Source organism: Apium graveolens, chromosome 7 (assembly GCF_009905375.1).
Source record: "Apium graveolens cultivar Ventura chromosome 7, ASM990537v1, whole genome shotgun sequence".
Taxonomy (NCBI): domain Eukaryota; kingdom Viridiplantae; phylum Streptophyta; class Magnoliopsida; order Apiales; family Apiaceae; genus Apium; species Apium graveolens.
Window position 1 is genome coordinate 180,360,099 of NC_133653.1, and position 16,698 is coordinate 180,376,796.

Below are 16,698 nucleotides of genomic sequence, written 5' to 3' on the forward strand. Positions count from 1 at the left end.
GTTGAGGTGGTTAGTGTGTGTGAGCAAATATTTACAAATTGACATTTGATTGCATGAGCAATATTGTGCTAAATTCAAAATTAAACTATTTAAGTTTACTAACTAAGACTCACGATCCAAAATATTTTTATTTTATTTCTTCTCTAATTATTATTGTATAATTAAATTTATAAAAGACTGCTAGTAGTAGACTCGGTGAAAAACCCAATATTTCGCCAATTGAAATCTGAAGGAATAATAATTTGAAAAAAATGTTCAAAAAATATTTTAGTTCATGTCTAAATTCTAAAGACAACATATGTTTTCAAGTTCGACATCCTATGTTTTCATATTTGAACCATGCTTCTATTAGAGATGCTGGTGTACGAGAGGGGAAAATGGGAAAATAAGAAATATGTAGTGGAAGACCAAAGAAAGGAGGAGTAAATGAATGGCGTCTCATGGCTGTAGGAGAAGAGGAGCTAGAACAAGCTTACAATAAGGAATAAAAATGGAGGAATAGGTGGGACAAATATATTGATTAAATATGAATAAAGTGATTTGTTTTAAAAAAAATTATTACTTTGGATTCTCATTTTTCATGTGTCTCTTATCAAAATAAATTATTTAAGGTAAATATACTATTTTTAATTTCATAATACATTTTAACAATTTCAGCTTTCCTCATCATTGTGATAAATTATCCTCTTTCCTAATATTTCTCAATACCAAAAGGAAAAAGCTTGTCCTCATTGAAGATTAACTCAACATATATATTTTTTCTTCATAACTCCCACATAAATCATCAATCCTCAAGCTTACAATTATAGAAAAGTTAGGAGAAGATAGATCATACGAATTCTATTATAGGCATTTAATAAGATATGTAACCTTGTGTGCCAGCTGCTTTCTATTAACCTTTCATCCACTAGATTTGCTTGGTATCAGCCATCTACAAATAAAATAAGAATGGTTTTCAATCAATACCTCTTATGAATACTAAATGACATACAAATAAATAGATAGATCAAAATGCCTAGGAAGAACTTTAAACTGTACTTCATATACAGGAAAAAATTAAAAGAGAAATAATCACTTAAATTACCTAGTTATAATTCTTCTTCAAATATTTTGAGATTTATTTCTTGTTTATCACTTCCTAATGAAGATGTATATAAAAGTTTGAAGGAACAAATGGGGATGGGAAAACCTCCATCTGACCGTCTATAATCAATCTTAAAGCTAGGGTAGGGATTATTTCTTTGGATTCTCATTTTTCATGTGTCTCTTATGAAAACAAACTTATTTAAGATAAATATACTATTTTTAATTTCATAATACATTTTAACAATTTTAGATTTCCTCATTGTCATAAATTATCCTCTTTCCTAATATTATTGAATACCAAAAGGAAAAAACATGTCCTTGTTGAAGATTAACTCAACATATATATTTTTTCTTCATAACTCCCACATAAATCATCAATCCTCAAACTTACAATTATAGAAATGTTAGGAGAAGATAGATCATACTGAATTCTATTATAGGCAATAAGGTCATAGAATTCTATTATAGGCATTTAATAAAATATGTAACCTTGTGTGCCGGTGGCTTTCTCTTAACCTTTCATCCACTAGATTTACTGGGGGATTTGCTTGGTATTAGCCATCTACAATAAGGAATAAAAATGGAGGAATAGGTGGGACATATATTGATTAGTTCGATGTGAAGAAAGTGAATTTTTTTAAAAAAAGTTATTTGTTTGGATTCTCAATTTTCATGTGTCTCTTATCAAAACAAACTTATTTAAGGTAAATATACTATTTTTAATTTCATAATACATTTTAACAATTTCAGATTTTCTCATTGTGATAAATTATCCTCTTTCCTAATATTATTGAATACCAAAAAGAAAAAGCATGTCCTCATTGAAGATTAACTCAACATATATATTTTTTCTTCATAACTCCCACATTAATCATCAATCCTCAAACTTACAATTATAGAAAAGTTAGGAGAAGATAGATCATATTGAATTCTAGAGTTTGTTTAGTTATTGATCCGTTGAATATCAAATTGATAATCATCAAAATTAATAAAACATAAACTAAATAAACAATATATCATAATTTTCAAAATTAAAATAGAAAAATTTGAATTAAAATAATAAATGTTATGAACAAAGACTATCAAAAAAGTCAGAATTGACCCATGCTTTTAGAGATGGTGAGAGGGGCAAATTGGAAAATGAGGAATGTGTGGGTGGCATCTCCTGGCTAGAACAATCTTTCAGGAGGTGATACATACAACAAGGAATAAAAATTGAGGAATATGGGTACATTTTAATAATTTAGGATTTCCTTATTATTGTGAATTATCTTCTTTCCTAATATTAGTGAATACCAAAAGAAAAAGGTATCATCATCATTGAAGATTAACTCACAATATATAATTTTTCTTCATCACTCCCACATATATCAGCAATCCTCAAACTTACAATTACAACTACTATTTTAATTACACTGCTCTCCGGCACAATCAACTGCTTAAGCACACTCTCCGCCGATCCTACTTGCCAGCTGAATGTCCTTTGGCATTATTGTCACCCGCTTAGCATGAATTGAACACAAGTTGGCATCATGGAATAGGCCTACCAGGTAGGCCTCCTATGCCTCCTGTAGAGCCAGGACTGCATGGCTCTCGAAACGCAAATCACTCTGTAACAACAAATTCACTATTGCAAATTAGAAATAAATTTGGCACATGCGATACACAAAGATAAGGTTTCTCTTGGGTAAAGTTATTTGAAAAAATATACTAGAAACTAATTAACCTTAATTCCTTGAGCAATTTCACGTACAAGCCTCTGGAATGGAAGTTTTAATATCAAAAGCTCAGTAGTCTTCTGATACTTACGGATCTCACTACAAGAAATTACAGTATGATTAGCCTTGGGCAACAACCAGGAAATGATGTTTCAATAAATAACATGAATTGATAAATATATACCGAAGGGCAACTGTTCCAGGGCGGTATCTATGTGGCTTCCTATAGGCACCAGTTGTTGGAGCACGCATACGAGCAACCTGTGTTGGAGAACAAAACACAGAAATGTTAGGAGAAGATATATCAAGTTAGGAGAAGATAGATCATAATGTATTCTATTATAGGCATTTAATAAGATGTAACCTTGTGTGTGAGCTGCTTTCAAGGAACCTTTCCTCCACTAGATTTACGAGCAGTTTGCTTGGTACGAGCCATCTAAAAATAAAATAAGAATGGTTTTCAATCAATACCTTTGATGAATACTATATGACATACATATAATTAGATAGATCAGATTTCATGGGAAGAACTTTAAACTGTACTTCATATAGAGGAAAAAAATAAAGAGAAATGGTCACTTAATAAATTACCTAGCTATAATTCTTCTTCAAATATTTTGAGGTTTATTTTCTCTTTATCACTTCCTAGTGAAGATGTATATAAAAGTTTGAAGAACAAATGGGGAGGGGGAAACTGTTTTTATATATGGGGCAGGGGGATTATGTTTTGATTTAACAGTTACAAGTTGCTCATGATGTGCTTAGTAGTTTCTACATGAATTGACGGCTCTTAAGTGTAGTTTTGTGAGTTCCCCGCCCCTCCATCTGACGGTCTATAATCAATCTTGAAGGTAGGTGCGGATCATAAATCCTACTCAATGTGTTCTTATTGGAGTGCTCAAAAAAATTTGGATCGAGGATCTTTTATAGATAAAATGGTAACAATTCTAAAATTAATAAAAATCTAGATGATTGTGTGCAAAATATGCAAAGATTTAAAAAAAATATTTTAATTTCTAAAAATAATAGAAGATTTTTACAAATGGGCTTACTAATAACTAGACTAAATTAACCCGAGTAATCACACTCGACCAATAAATTTTGATTATAAAATCCGGTACAAACTTTTTATGTACAAACTTTTTTGGTTATTACATATATTACTGGAATTTAACATCATTTAACAATAAATGAGTAAATTTTGGTTATTACATATATCACTTGAATTTAACATCATTTAACAATAAATGAGTAAAATTTTTAAAAACATTTACTATATACGTACAACATTTTCATAACATTTCATAATTTATGAAAAAGTTGCAAAAATTTCTACGAAAGTCTCATATTTTCTTATAGCTATGCTCAACAAATACATAACTAGAGTTCAAACTCGTGTGTGTTAAACAATAGTTATGCATGTGTTGAATTCATATCATATATAATTTTAAATTGGTATTATTAATAAAATTAAATAAATTAACAATATTTTATAATTTTTGTACCCAATAGTTTTTGGGTGAACTGATAAAGAAAATTGAAAAGTATATAATATTAATTTAATAAAATTTTAGTAATGACTAAGCACACTTCTATATTAAAGAAATAAACTTTTGGTTTTTTGAAGAAAAATAAAATATCATATTATGTGCCCTAATTTAATACTGGCGAATGAGAAGGATATCGAAGAAATAAATTACATTTATTTATTAAAATTTAAGTTATTAGTGAATAAATGATGTTTAACCCGCGTTATATAAGTAGAATCAAAAAAACTGTAATCTTGTACTTAAGAATTTTGTATTTGATCTTGAACCTATATATTCATATATTGATATATATATATATAGGTGCATGCAAACTGTCTTTATCTACAAAATTACAAAAAAATAAATAAATAAAACTCATATAAAACTTTGGTTAACACGTATATAAGTTAAATTAAAATACATTTACATAAATTTACGATAATTAATTTTAAATATTCATAAAAAGTACGTGTAAATTCATATGTAATAAAGTTCTAATATGGTACAAAGACTATAATCTTACTATATGATACGGAGCTTAGTAGTTACATTTGCAAATCAAATCAAACTCATCGAGCTGCAAACAAGTCAAGTTCTTTCTGAACCGAGCCGAGGTTAATTATTTTTAAAAAAATGAAACGAGATGATCAGAGTGTAACGACCGAAAGAATAGTAATGTTCAATATTGATTAATAAACTTTTTCTTATAATGATATAAACATTATCGATCTACACTTATTTCTTAAATCTATATATATTTATTTTTGACGTCGAGGTTTAAGAATATGTCCAATTTTATTTTACACTGTTTAGAAAATGCTAATTTTAGAAATCGTACATTACTTTTTAAAATATAGATGTCAAAATTTTATTATGTTCTAATAATTTACTAAAATCGGGTGTATCTAAATTACAGGTTATTTAATGATGTTCATGAAATTATGAAAAAATTGAAGACAAATAAATCATGATTACAATGTTTGATAGTTCTCTTATGAAAAAATTAAGCGTTAAATTTCGAAATATGAATGACATTTCCTTAATAATTAAATTATTAATAAACGACGAGAAAAATATATTTATAAATATATTAGTGATTAGTAATAATTTATCATTTGTAATATATATCATTATAAATAATTTATTATAACAGAATTTTAACTGAGTTCGAGCTGATTCCGAGCTAAATTATTACCGAAACCGGACTGAGTTCAAGCGATTTTGATTTTAACGAGCCGAGTACTAGTTTAAAAGAAAAAAGCTCGGCTTCACTCTTTTACTCATCCGAACTCATTTTCATGTTTAAGATCGTTTTGACTAAGGAGACGAGACGAACTGAGTTCACTTAAACGGGCCGATCTCCAGTATTGTTCTACTCTTGAATAACTGTGATATCAAGTTTTTCTTTTGTTGAGGTGGTTAGTGTGTGTGAGCAAATCTTTACAAATTGACATTTCATTGCATCATCAATATTGTGCTAAATTCAAAATTAAACTATTTACGTTTACTGACTAAGACTCACGATCCAAAATATTTTTACTTTATTTCTTCTCTAAATATTATTGTATTTTTATATTTATAAAAGACTTGTAGTAGTAGACTCGGTTAAAAACCCAATATTTCACCAAATAAAATCTGAAGGAATAATAATTTGAAAAAAATGTTCAAAAAATATTTTAGTTCATGTCCAAATTCTAAAGAGAACATATGTTTTCAAGATCGGCATCCTATGTTTTCAGATTTGAACCATACTTCTATTAGAGATGCTTCGGGTAGGAGAGGGGCAAATGGGAAAATAAGAAATATGTAGTGGCAGACCAAAGAAAGGAGGAGTAAATGAATGGTAATCTCATGGCTGTAGGAGCAGAGGAGCTAGAACAAGCTTACATTAAGGAATAAAAATGGAGGAATAGGTAGGACAAATATATTGATTAGATGTGAATAAAGTGATTTGTTTTAAAAAAAAATTAATAGTTTGGATTCTCATTTTTCATGTGTCTCTTATCAAAACAAACTTATTTAAGGTAAATATACTATTTTTAATTTCATAATGCATTTTAACAATTTCAGATTTCCTCATTTTGATAAATTATCTTCTTTCCTAATATTATTGAATACCAAAAAGAAAAAGCATGTCCTCATTGAAGATTAACTCAACATATATATTTTTTCTTCATAACTCCCACATAAATCATCAATTCTCAAACTTACAATTATAGAAAAGTTAGGAGATATATCATACTGAATTCTAGAGTTTGTTTAGTATTGATCCGATTGAATATCAAATGTATAATCATCAAAATTATTAAAACACAAACTAAATAAACTATATATCATAATTTTCAAAATTAAAATAACAAAATTTGAATTAAAATAATAAATGTTATGAACAAAGACTATCAAAAAAGTCAAATTGACCCATGCTTTTAGAGATGGTGAGAGGGGCAAATTGGAAAATGAGGAATGTGTGAGTGGCATCTCCTGGCTAGAACAATCTTTCATGAGGTAATACATACAACACTACAAGAAAACAAGGCTAAATACAACCGCACAAATACAACCGACATCAAATTCAACCGTTTTCGGTTGAAATTAAGGGCGCGGCTAAATACAACCGCATGCGGTCGTATTTAAATACGGTCATATTTACGCGGTTGAATTTAGTACTAATTACAACCGAATAAATACAACCGTATATATATACAACCGTATACGGTTGAGTTTAGGCATACTCCTAAATTCAACCGTATTCGGTTGAATTTAGCCTTACTAATTACAACCGAATAAATACAACCATATTTATATACAACCGTATACGGTTGAGTTTAGGCATGCTCCTAAATTCAACTGCATTCGGTCGAATTTAGCCTTGCCAAAAAATGGAGGGAATTTTCCCGCCAACGAATTTTGTACTAAATTCAACCGATTTCGGTCAAATTATTTTTAAAAATGGCGAAAAAAATTTGAAAAAAAATATAGAATAAAATTTACACGAAATTTATATTTTAGTTCTTGCAAAAAAGATTATTATGGTAGTTAGATATTTATCGTTCAATTAATAATTATAGTTTGAGTTTCAATTTGTTTTGTATTTGTTTTAAATTATAATCCAACCATACGGATATGAAAATTGTCAAAAACAAAATCATGGAAAAATGTAAGTAATTTAAAATTTTAAATTTTAACTATTTTCACATCCGTATGGTTGGATCATTCATTAATATTTTTAAAAATATCGAAACATCAATATGGGATTAAACAGTAGTTACAAGTACTAGTCAAACTACTCTTTGACTATTAAAAAGACAAACCAAATATATTTATTTTTTTATAAAATTTTTGTCATATCACTAAAATATACAGATCTTCACATCCGTACGGTTGGATCATTCATTAATATTTTTAAAAATATTGAAACATCAATATGGGATTAAAAACTAGTTAAAAGTACGGGTCAAATTACTAGTTGATTGTTAAAAAAGCAAACCAAATATATTTATTTTTTTCTAAAATTTTTGTCATATCACTAAAATATATAGATCTTGACATCCGTATGTTTGGATCATTCATTAGTATTTTTAAAAATATCGAAACATCAATATGGGATTAAACACTAGTTAGAAGTACCGGTCAAACTACTCTTTGACTATTAAAATGGCAAACCAAATATATTTATTTTTTTCTAAATTTTTTGTCATATCACTAAAATATATTGATCTTCACATCCGTACGGTTGGATCATTCATTAATATTTTTAAAAATATTGAAACATCAATATGGGATTAAAAACTAGTTAAAAGTACGGGTCAAATTACTAGTTGATTGTTAAAAAAGCAAACCAAATATATTTATTTTTTTCTAAAAATTTTGTCATATCACTAAAATATATAGATCTTGACATCCGTATATTTGGAGCATTCATTAGTATTTTTAAAAATATCGAAACATCAATATGGGATTAAACACTAGTTAGAAGTACTGGTCAAACTACTCTTTGACTATTAAAACGGCAAACCAAATATATTTATTTTTTTCTAAATTTTTTGTCATATCACTAAAATATATAAATCTTGACATCCGTATGGTTGGATCATTCATTAATATTTTTAAAAATATCGAAACATCAATATGAGATTAAACACTAGTTAGAAGTATGGATCAAATTACTAGTTGACTGTTAAAAAACCAAACCAAATATATTTATTTTTTTCTAAAATTTTTGTCATATCACTAAAATATACTGGTATTGACATCCGTACGATTGGATCATTCATTAATATTTTTAAAAATATCGAAACAATAATATGTGATTAAACACCAGTTAGAAATACTGGTCAAACTACTCTTTGACTATTAAAAAGGCAAACCAAATATATTTATTTTTTCTAAAATTTTTGTCATATCACTAAAATATACTGGTATTGACATCCGTACGGTTGGATCATTCATTAATATTTTGAAAATATCGAAACATCAATATGGGATTAAACACTAGTTAGAAATATTGGTCAAACTACTTTTTGACTATTAAAAAGGCAACCCAAATATATTTATTTTTTTCTAAACTTTTTGTCATATCACTAAAATATATTGATCTTCAAATCCGTACGGTTGAATCATTATTAATATTTTTAAAAATATCAAAATATCAATATGAGATTAAACACCAGTTAGAAGTACGAGTCAAATTAGTCTTTGACTATTAAAAAGGCAAACCAAATATATTTATTTTTTTCTAAAATTTTTGTCATATCACTAAAATATATTGATCTTGACATCCGTACGGTTGGATCATTCATTAATATTTTTAAAAATATCGAAACATCAATATGAGATTAAACACCAGTTAGAAGTACTAGTCAAACTAGTCTTTGACTATTAAAAAGGCAAACCAAATATATTTATTCTTTTCTAAAAAATTTCTCATATCACTAAAATATACTCCCTCCGTCCCTTTGAATTGTTAACATTTGAAATGAAGTGTTTGACACGCATTTTAAGGCTCTTGTCTTGTATAGTTGTATAACTTATTTTGAAAATTTTCTTTTTCTGAATAATAGTTTAAACATTTAATATTTATTCAGAAGAAAAAAATTTGAAAAATAATTTATGTACTATTTTCTTTTTTGTCATATCACTAAAATATACAGATTTTAACATCCGTATGGTTGGATCATTCAAAAATATGTTTTAAAAAATCGAATCTTAAATATGGGATTAAACACCAGTTAGAAGTACTGGTCATAAAATCAATCAAAATTATAATTTCAATATTTTTTATTAAAATAATTATTTTTTAAAATAAAATATAAAATTATAATATTTTAAGAAAAAGATTAACAAATTACAATTTTTTTTAGAAATGAATTATAATCCTAAATTTTACCGCAAACTATTTTTGGTGGTTTTTATGTTAAATCAACCAAAATCATCATTCCATTTTTTTAGTATAATAAGTAGTTGTTAAAATATATTCTAATATTTTATAACAATATATTATTTTATAATCAAATGATTAAATAATCATAGTATTATAATTTTAATTTTCATAATGTAAAACTAAGTGGAACAAATATAAAATCACACTCCTAAATACAATCGATGAAAGTTAAATTTAATGCCATGTCAGCGATCCGCGTGATTTAGATCCAACGCACCAAATTGACCTCCTTAAAAAAATAATCTAACGGTTAGTTTTGCATTCTATAAAAATAAAACTATAAATTAAAATAAACCCCAAACCACCCCCCCAGCACCCCCCCACCCGTCACCCCCATCCCATCTGTCACTTTTTCCCCTGCTCCCCCTCCCCTCCCCTTTCCTCTCCTCCCCTGCCTCTTTCTTCATTCTTTTTTTTCCAGCTAACTTCTTTCTTTTTCCGGCCAACCTCCTTTTCTTCATTTAACAACCGCATTTTGTGAATGGAAATACAGAGAGCTGCATAGAGTAGCGTTCTATAAACCAGAAGAAAAAAAAGGAAAATTGATTAGAGTTGAGAGTCTTATTGCAGATGTTAGAAAATATTGGATGATGGTTCAGACAGGGAACCCTCATTTTGTTTTGGCGCTGCTGCAGGAGTTGTCTGCCTCTTTGCAGCTGTCATATTAGCTGAAGCAGAAATTAGATTGTTTTTCAAGGCTGGAGTCAATTGGTATGTTAGCAGCTCGAGTTACAAGTATTCAACACTTGCAACTCTTGGAATACAAGGGCTAAAAGATTGGAGAGAGAAACCTATGGATATAAGGATTCATAGTCGCAAACTTAGGAAGGTTTTGCAAGTTTCTAAGAATGTGACAGTGAGTGTCTGCTTTGCAATTCAGATATTCATTCTTTTAGCAAGCAAAACGGTCCGGGTCATGTCCATTTTATGCTTAAGACCGGTTCTTTCGTGTTGCTACTACTGCAAACAGTTGAAGAGAAAACTCATTTCTGAACACACTGATTTTAATAATGGGAAGTCACCAAAAGTAGGCTTTGCCGCAGAGATAGAACTTGGACGTTACGTGTTGTTGCTTGAAGGTGAAGAAGAATTACCAACAAGAATATTGCATCGTATTTCCAAATTTTGGCAACATCGGAGTTGTCGGAATGGTGGCCGGATTTTTTGAAGCTCGCCGGAAAAAGTTTCCGGCGAGATTTTTTTAAAATATGTTGCTCGTTAATTCAACCGCATTCAGTTGAATTTAGAACAATATTTTCAACCATATACGGTCGAATTTATATTTTAGGCGGACTTTTCAATTTTTAAAAAAAAAATTCAAATTTTTGGGCGGGATTTTCAAATTTTAGGTGAAAAACAAATTCGACCGTTTTTGGTCGAATTTAAGAAACAAATTCGACTGAAAACGGTCGAATTTAAGAAACAAATTCGACCGAAAACGGTCGAATTTAAGAAACAAATTCGACCGTTTTCGGCCGAATTTAGCCGCTCCATATACTAAATATGACCGATTTACTAAATATTACTCGAGCATTTACAACCTGTCCAAAATCCGGTTGTATTTAGCTAGATACGACCGGATCCGGTTGTATTTAGCTAAATACAACCGGTTTTTGGGCGGTTGTATTTAGCCGTTTTTTTTGTAGTGCAACAAGGAATAGAAATTGAGGAATAAGGGTACAAATATATTAAATTTGAATAAAGTAATTTTTTTCACTAAATTTCATTAGTTTGGACTCTCATTTTTTTCTAAATTTTCATTAGTTTGGATTCTCATTTTAATAAGTAAACTAATTAAAGGTAAATGTACTATTTTTCATTTCTTATTACATTTTAATAATTTAGGATTTTCTCATTATTTGAATTATCTTCTTTCCTAATATTAGTGAATACCGAAAGAAAAAGGTATCTTCCTCATTGAAGATTAACTCAACATATATAATTTTTTTTCATCACTCCCACATATATCAGCAATCCTCAAACTTACAATTACAACTACTATTTTAATTAAACTGCTCTCGGGCAGAATCAACTGCTTAAGCACACTCTCCGCGGATCCTCCTTGCCAGCTGAATGTCCTTTGGCATTATTGTCACCCGCTTAGCATGAATTAAACACAAGTTGGCATCATGGAATAGGCCTACCAGGTAGGCCTCCGATGCCTCCTGTAGAGCCAGGACTGCATGGCTCTGGAAACGCAAATCACTCTGCAACAAATTCACTATTGCAAATTAGAAATAAATTTGGCACATGCCATACACAGAGATAAGGTTTCTCTTGGGTAAAGTTATTTGAAAAAATATACTAAAAACTAATTAACCTTAATTCCTTGAGCAATTTCACGTACAAGCCTCTGGAATGGAAGTTTTAATATCAAAAGCTCAGTAGTCTTCTGATACTTACGGATCTCACTACAAGAAATTACTGTATGATTAGCCTTGGGCAACAACCAGGAAATGATGTTTCAATAAATAACATGAATTGATAAATATATACCGAAGGGCAACTGTTCCAGGGCGGTATCTATGTGGCTTCCTATAGGCACCAGTTGTTGGAGCACGCATACGAGCAACCTGTGATGGAGAACAAAACACAGAAATGTTAGGAGAAGATATATCAAGTTAGGAGAAGATAGATCATAATGTATTCTATTATAGGCATTTAATAAGATGTAACCTTGTGTGTGAGCGGCTTTCGAGGAACCTTTCCTCCAATAGATTTACGAGCAGTTTGCTTGGTACGAGCCATCTAAAAATAAAATAAGAATGGTTTTCAATCAATACCTTTGATGAATACTATATGACATACATATAATTAGATAGATCAGAATTCCTGGGAAGAAATTTAAATTGTACTTCATATAGAGGAAAAAAATAAAGAGAAATGGTCACTTAATAAATTACCGAGCTATAATTCTTCTTCAAATATTTTGAGGTTTATTTTCTCTTTATCACTTCCTAGTGGATGTATATAAAAGTTTGAAGAACAAATGGGGAGGGGGAAACTGTTTTTATATATGGGGCAGGGGAATTATGTTTTGATTTAACAGTTACAAGTTGCTAATGATGTGCTTAGTAGTTTCTACATGAATTGACGGCTCTTAAGTGTAGTTTTGTGAGTTCCCCCCTCCATCTGACGGTCTATAATCAATCTTAAAGGTAGGTGCGGATCATAAATCCTACTCAACATGTTCTTACTGGAGTGTTCAAAAATATTTGGATCGAGGATCTTTTATAGATAAAATGGTAATAATTCTAAAATTAATAAAAATCTAGATGATTGTGTGCAAAATATGCAAAGATTTAAAAAGAATATTTTAATTTCTAAAAATAAGAGTAGATTTTTACAAATGGGCTTACTAATAACTAGACTAAATTCACCCGACTAATCACACTCGACCAATAAATTTTGATTATAAAATCCAGTACAAATTATGTACAAACTTTTTTGGTTATTACATATATCACTCGAATTTAACATCATTTAACAATAAATGAGTAAATTTTGATTATTACATATATCACTTGAATTTAACATCATTTAACAATAAATGAGTAAAATTTTTAAAAATATTTACTATATACGTACAACATTTTCATAAAATTTCATAATTTATGAAAAAGTTGCAAAAATTTCTACGAAAGTCTCATATTTTCTTATAGCTATGCTCAACAAATACATAACTAGAGTTCAAACTCGTGTGTGTTAAACAATAGTTATGCATGTGTTGAATTCATATCATATATAATTTAAATTGGTATTATTAATAAAATCAAAATAAATTAACAATATTTTATAATTTCTGTACCTAATATTTTTTGGGTGAACTAATTTAGTATTGGCGAATGAGAAGGATATCGAAGAAATAAATTACATTTATTTATTATAATTTAAGTTATTAGTGAATAAATGATGTTTAACCCGTGTTATATAAGTAGAATCAAAAAAATTGTTATCTTGTACTTAAGAATTTTGTATTTGATCTTAAACCTATATATTCATATATAGATATATATATATATATATATAGGTGCATGCAAACTGTCTTTAACTACAAAATTAAAAAAAATAAAAAAATAAAACTCATATAAAACTTTGGTTAACAAATATATAACTTAAATTAAAATACAATTACATATATTTTACGACAATTAATTTTAAATATTCATAAAAAGTACGTGTAAATTCATATGTAACAAAGTTCTAATATGGTACAAAGACTATAATCTTACTATATGATACGGAGCTTAGTAGTTACATTTGCAAATCAAATCAAACTCATCGAGCTGCAAACAAGTCAAGTTCTTTCTGAACCGAGCTGAGGTTAATTATTTTTAAAAAAATGAAACGAGATGATCAGAGTTTAACGACCGAAAGAATAGTAATGTTCAATATTGATTAATAAACTTAAATCTATATATATTTATTTTTGACGTCGAGGTTTAAGAATATGTACAATCTTATTTTACACTATTTAGAAAATGCTAATTTTAGAAATCGTAAATTACTTTTTAAAATATAGATGTCAAAATTTTATTATGTTCTAATATTTTACTAAAATCGGGTATATGTAAATTACAGGTTATTTAATGATGTTCATGAAATTATGAAAAAATTGGAGACAAATAAATCATGATTACGATGTTTGATAGTTCTCTTATGAAAAAATTAAGCGTTAAATTTCGAAATATGAACGACATTTCCATAATAATTAAATTATTAATAAACGACGAGAAAAATATATTTATAAATATATTAGTGATTAGTAATAATTTATCATTTGTAATATATATCATTATAAATAATTTATTATAACAGAATTTTAACTGAGTTCGAGCTGATTCCGAGCTAAATTATTACCGAAACCGGACTGAATCCAAGCGATTTCGAGTTTAATGTGCCGAGTACTAGTTTAAAAGAAAAAAGCTCGGCTTCACTCTTTTACTCGTCCGAACTCATTTTCATGTTTAAGATCGTTTTGACTAAGGAGACGAGACGAACTGAGTTCACTTAAACGAGCCGATCTCCACTATTGTTCATAGCTAACTCTGTTTATTTATAGCTAACTCTGTTTATTTATCGTCCTACTCATGAATAACTGTGGTATCAAGTTTTTCTGTTGTTGAGGTGGTTAGTGTGTGAACAAATCTTTATAAATTGACATTTGATTGCATCATCAATATTGTGCTAAATTCAAAATTAAACTATTTAAGTTTACTAACTAAGACTCACGATCAATAATTTTTTACTTTATTTATTCTCTAAATATTATTGTATTTTTATATTTATAAAAGACTAGTAGTAGTAGACTCGGTCAAAAACCCAATATTTCACCAAATAAAATCTGAAGGAATAATAATTTGAAAAAAAATGTTCAAAAAATATTTTAGTTTATGTCCAAATTCTAAAGACAACATATGTTTTCAAGATCGCATCCTATGTGTTCAGATTTGAACCATGCTTCTATTAGAGATGCTGGTGTAGGAGAGGGTTAAATGGAAAAATAAGAAATATGTAGTGGCAGACCAAAGAAAGGAGGAGTAAATGAATGGTGTCTCATGGTTGTACGAGAAGAGGAGCTATAACAAGCTTACAATAAGGAATAAAAATGGAGGAATAGGTGGGACAAATATATTGATTAGATGTGAATAAAGTGATTTGTTTTAAAAAAAAAATTATTAGTTTGGATTCTCATTTTTCATGTGTCTCTTATCAAAACAAACTTATTTAAGGTAAATATACTATTTTTAATTTCATAATACATTTTAACAATTTCAGATTTCCTCATTGTGATAAATTATCTTTTTTCCTAATATTATTGAGTACCAAAAGGAAAAAGCATGTCCTCATTGAAGATTAACTCAACATATATATTTTTTCTTCATAACTCCCACATAAATCATCAATCCTCAAACTTACAATTATAGAAAAGTTAGGAGAAGAGAGATCATACTGAATTCTATTATAGGCATTTAATAAGATATGTGTGCCAGCTGCTTTCTCTTAACCTTTCATCCACTAGATTTACTAGGGGGTTTGTTTGGTATCAGCCATCTACAAATAAAATAAGAATGGTTTTCAATCAATACCTCTTATGAATACTAAATGACATACAAATAATTAGATAGATCAAAATGCCTAAGAAGAACTTTAAACTATACTTCATATACAGGAAAAAATTAAAAGAGAAATAATCACTTAAATTACCTAGTTATAATTCTTCTTCAAATATTGTGATATTTATTTCTTGTTTATCACTTTCTAATGAAGATGTATATAAAAGTTTGAACGAACAAATGGGGATGGGGAAACCTCCATCTAACGGTTTATAATCAATCTTAAAGCTGGGGTAGGGATCATAAACTCCATTCGATCAACGTGTTTTTATTGGAGTCTTCAAAAATATTTGGATTGTGGATCTTTTTTTAATAAAAAGGTAATAATTCTAAAATTATAGAAAATATAGATGATTGTGTGCAAAACATACTAAGATTTATACATGGTACAAATTTTGTTGGTTATTACATATATCACTTGAGTTTAACATCATTTAATAATAAATGAGTAAAATTTTGAAAAACATTTATTTTATACATACAACATTTTTAGAATATTTCATAATTTATTAAAAAATTGCAAAACTTTCTACGAAATTATGATATTTTCTTATAGCTAGTGCTCAAAAAATACATAACTAGAGTTGCCCGCAAGGGTTGGCTCAGTTGGTTAAAGAGAGGAAAACTAACCTCTTGGTCACAGGTTCGAATCCCACGGGAGGAGAATCTATGATTATACCTCCCGATCCAGAGCCTGTCGCTTAAATGCGGTTTACCTTGGTTCACGTGGTTTGCAGGCTATTACGTGAACCCGTAGGGTTTAGCCGGTGCGCACCCGAAGGGTAGCGGCTGCGGGTTACCTACGATAA

At 28.7% G+C, this 16,698-nt stretch overlaps 1 protein-coding gene and 1 pseudogene across 1 annotated transcript; both read right to left on the minus strand.

Moving 5' to 3' along the window:
• Window positions 1-2,525: 2,525 nt before the first annotated feature.
• On the minus strand, window positions 2,526-3,240 carry LOC141672345 (histone H3.3-like; annotated as a pseudogene).
• An 8,494-nt stretch (window positions 3,241-11,734) lies between these two features.
• Window positions 11,735-12,521, minus strand: LOC141672344 (histone H3.3-like). The gene is made up of 4 exons (XM_074478918.1): window positions 12,450-12,521; window positions 12,270-12,346; window positions 12,094-12,184; window positions 11,735-11,980 (listed from the first exon to the last, which is right to left on the minus strand). Exons 1-4 carry the CDS (start codon window positions 12,519-12,521, stop codon window positions 11,810-11,812), a joined length of 411 nt encoding a protein of 136 aa, XP_074335019.1. The 3' UTR covers window positions 11,735-11,809.
• Window positions 12,522-16,698: the final 4,177 nt, after the last annotated feature.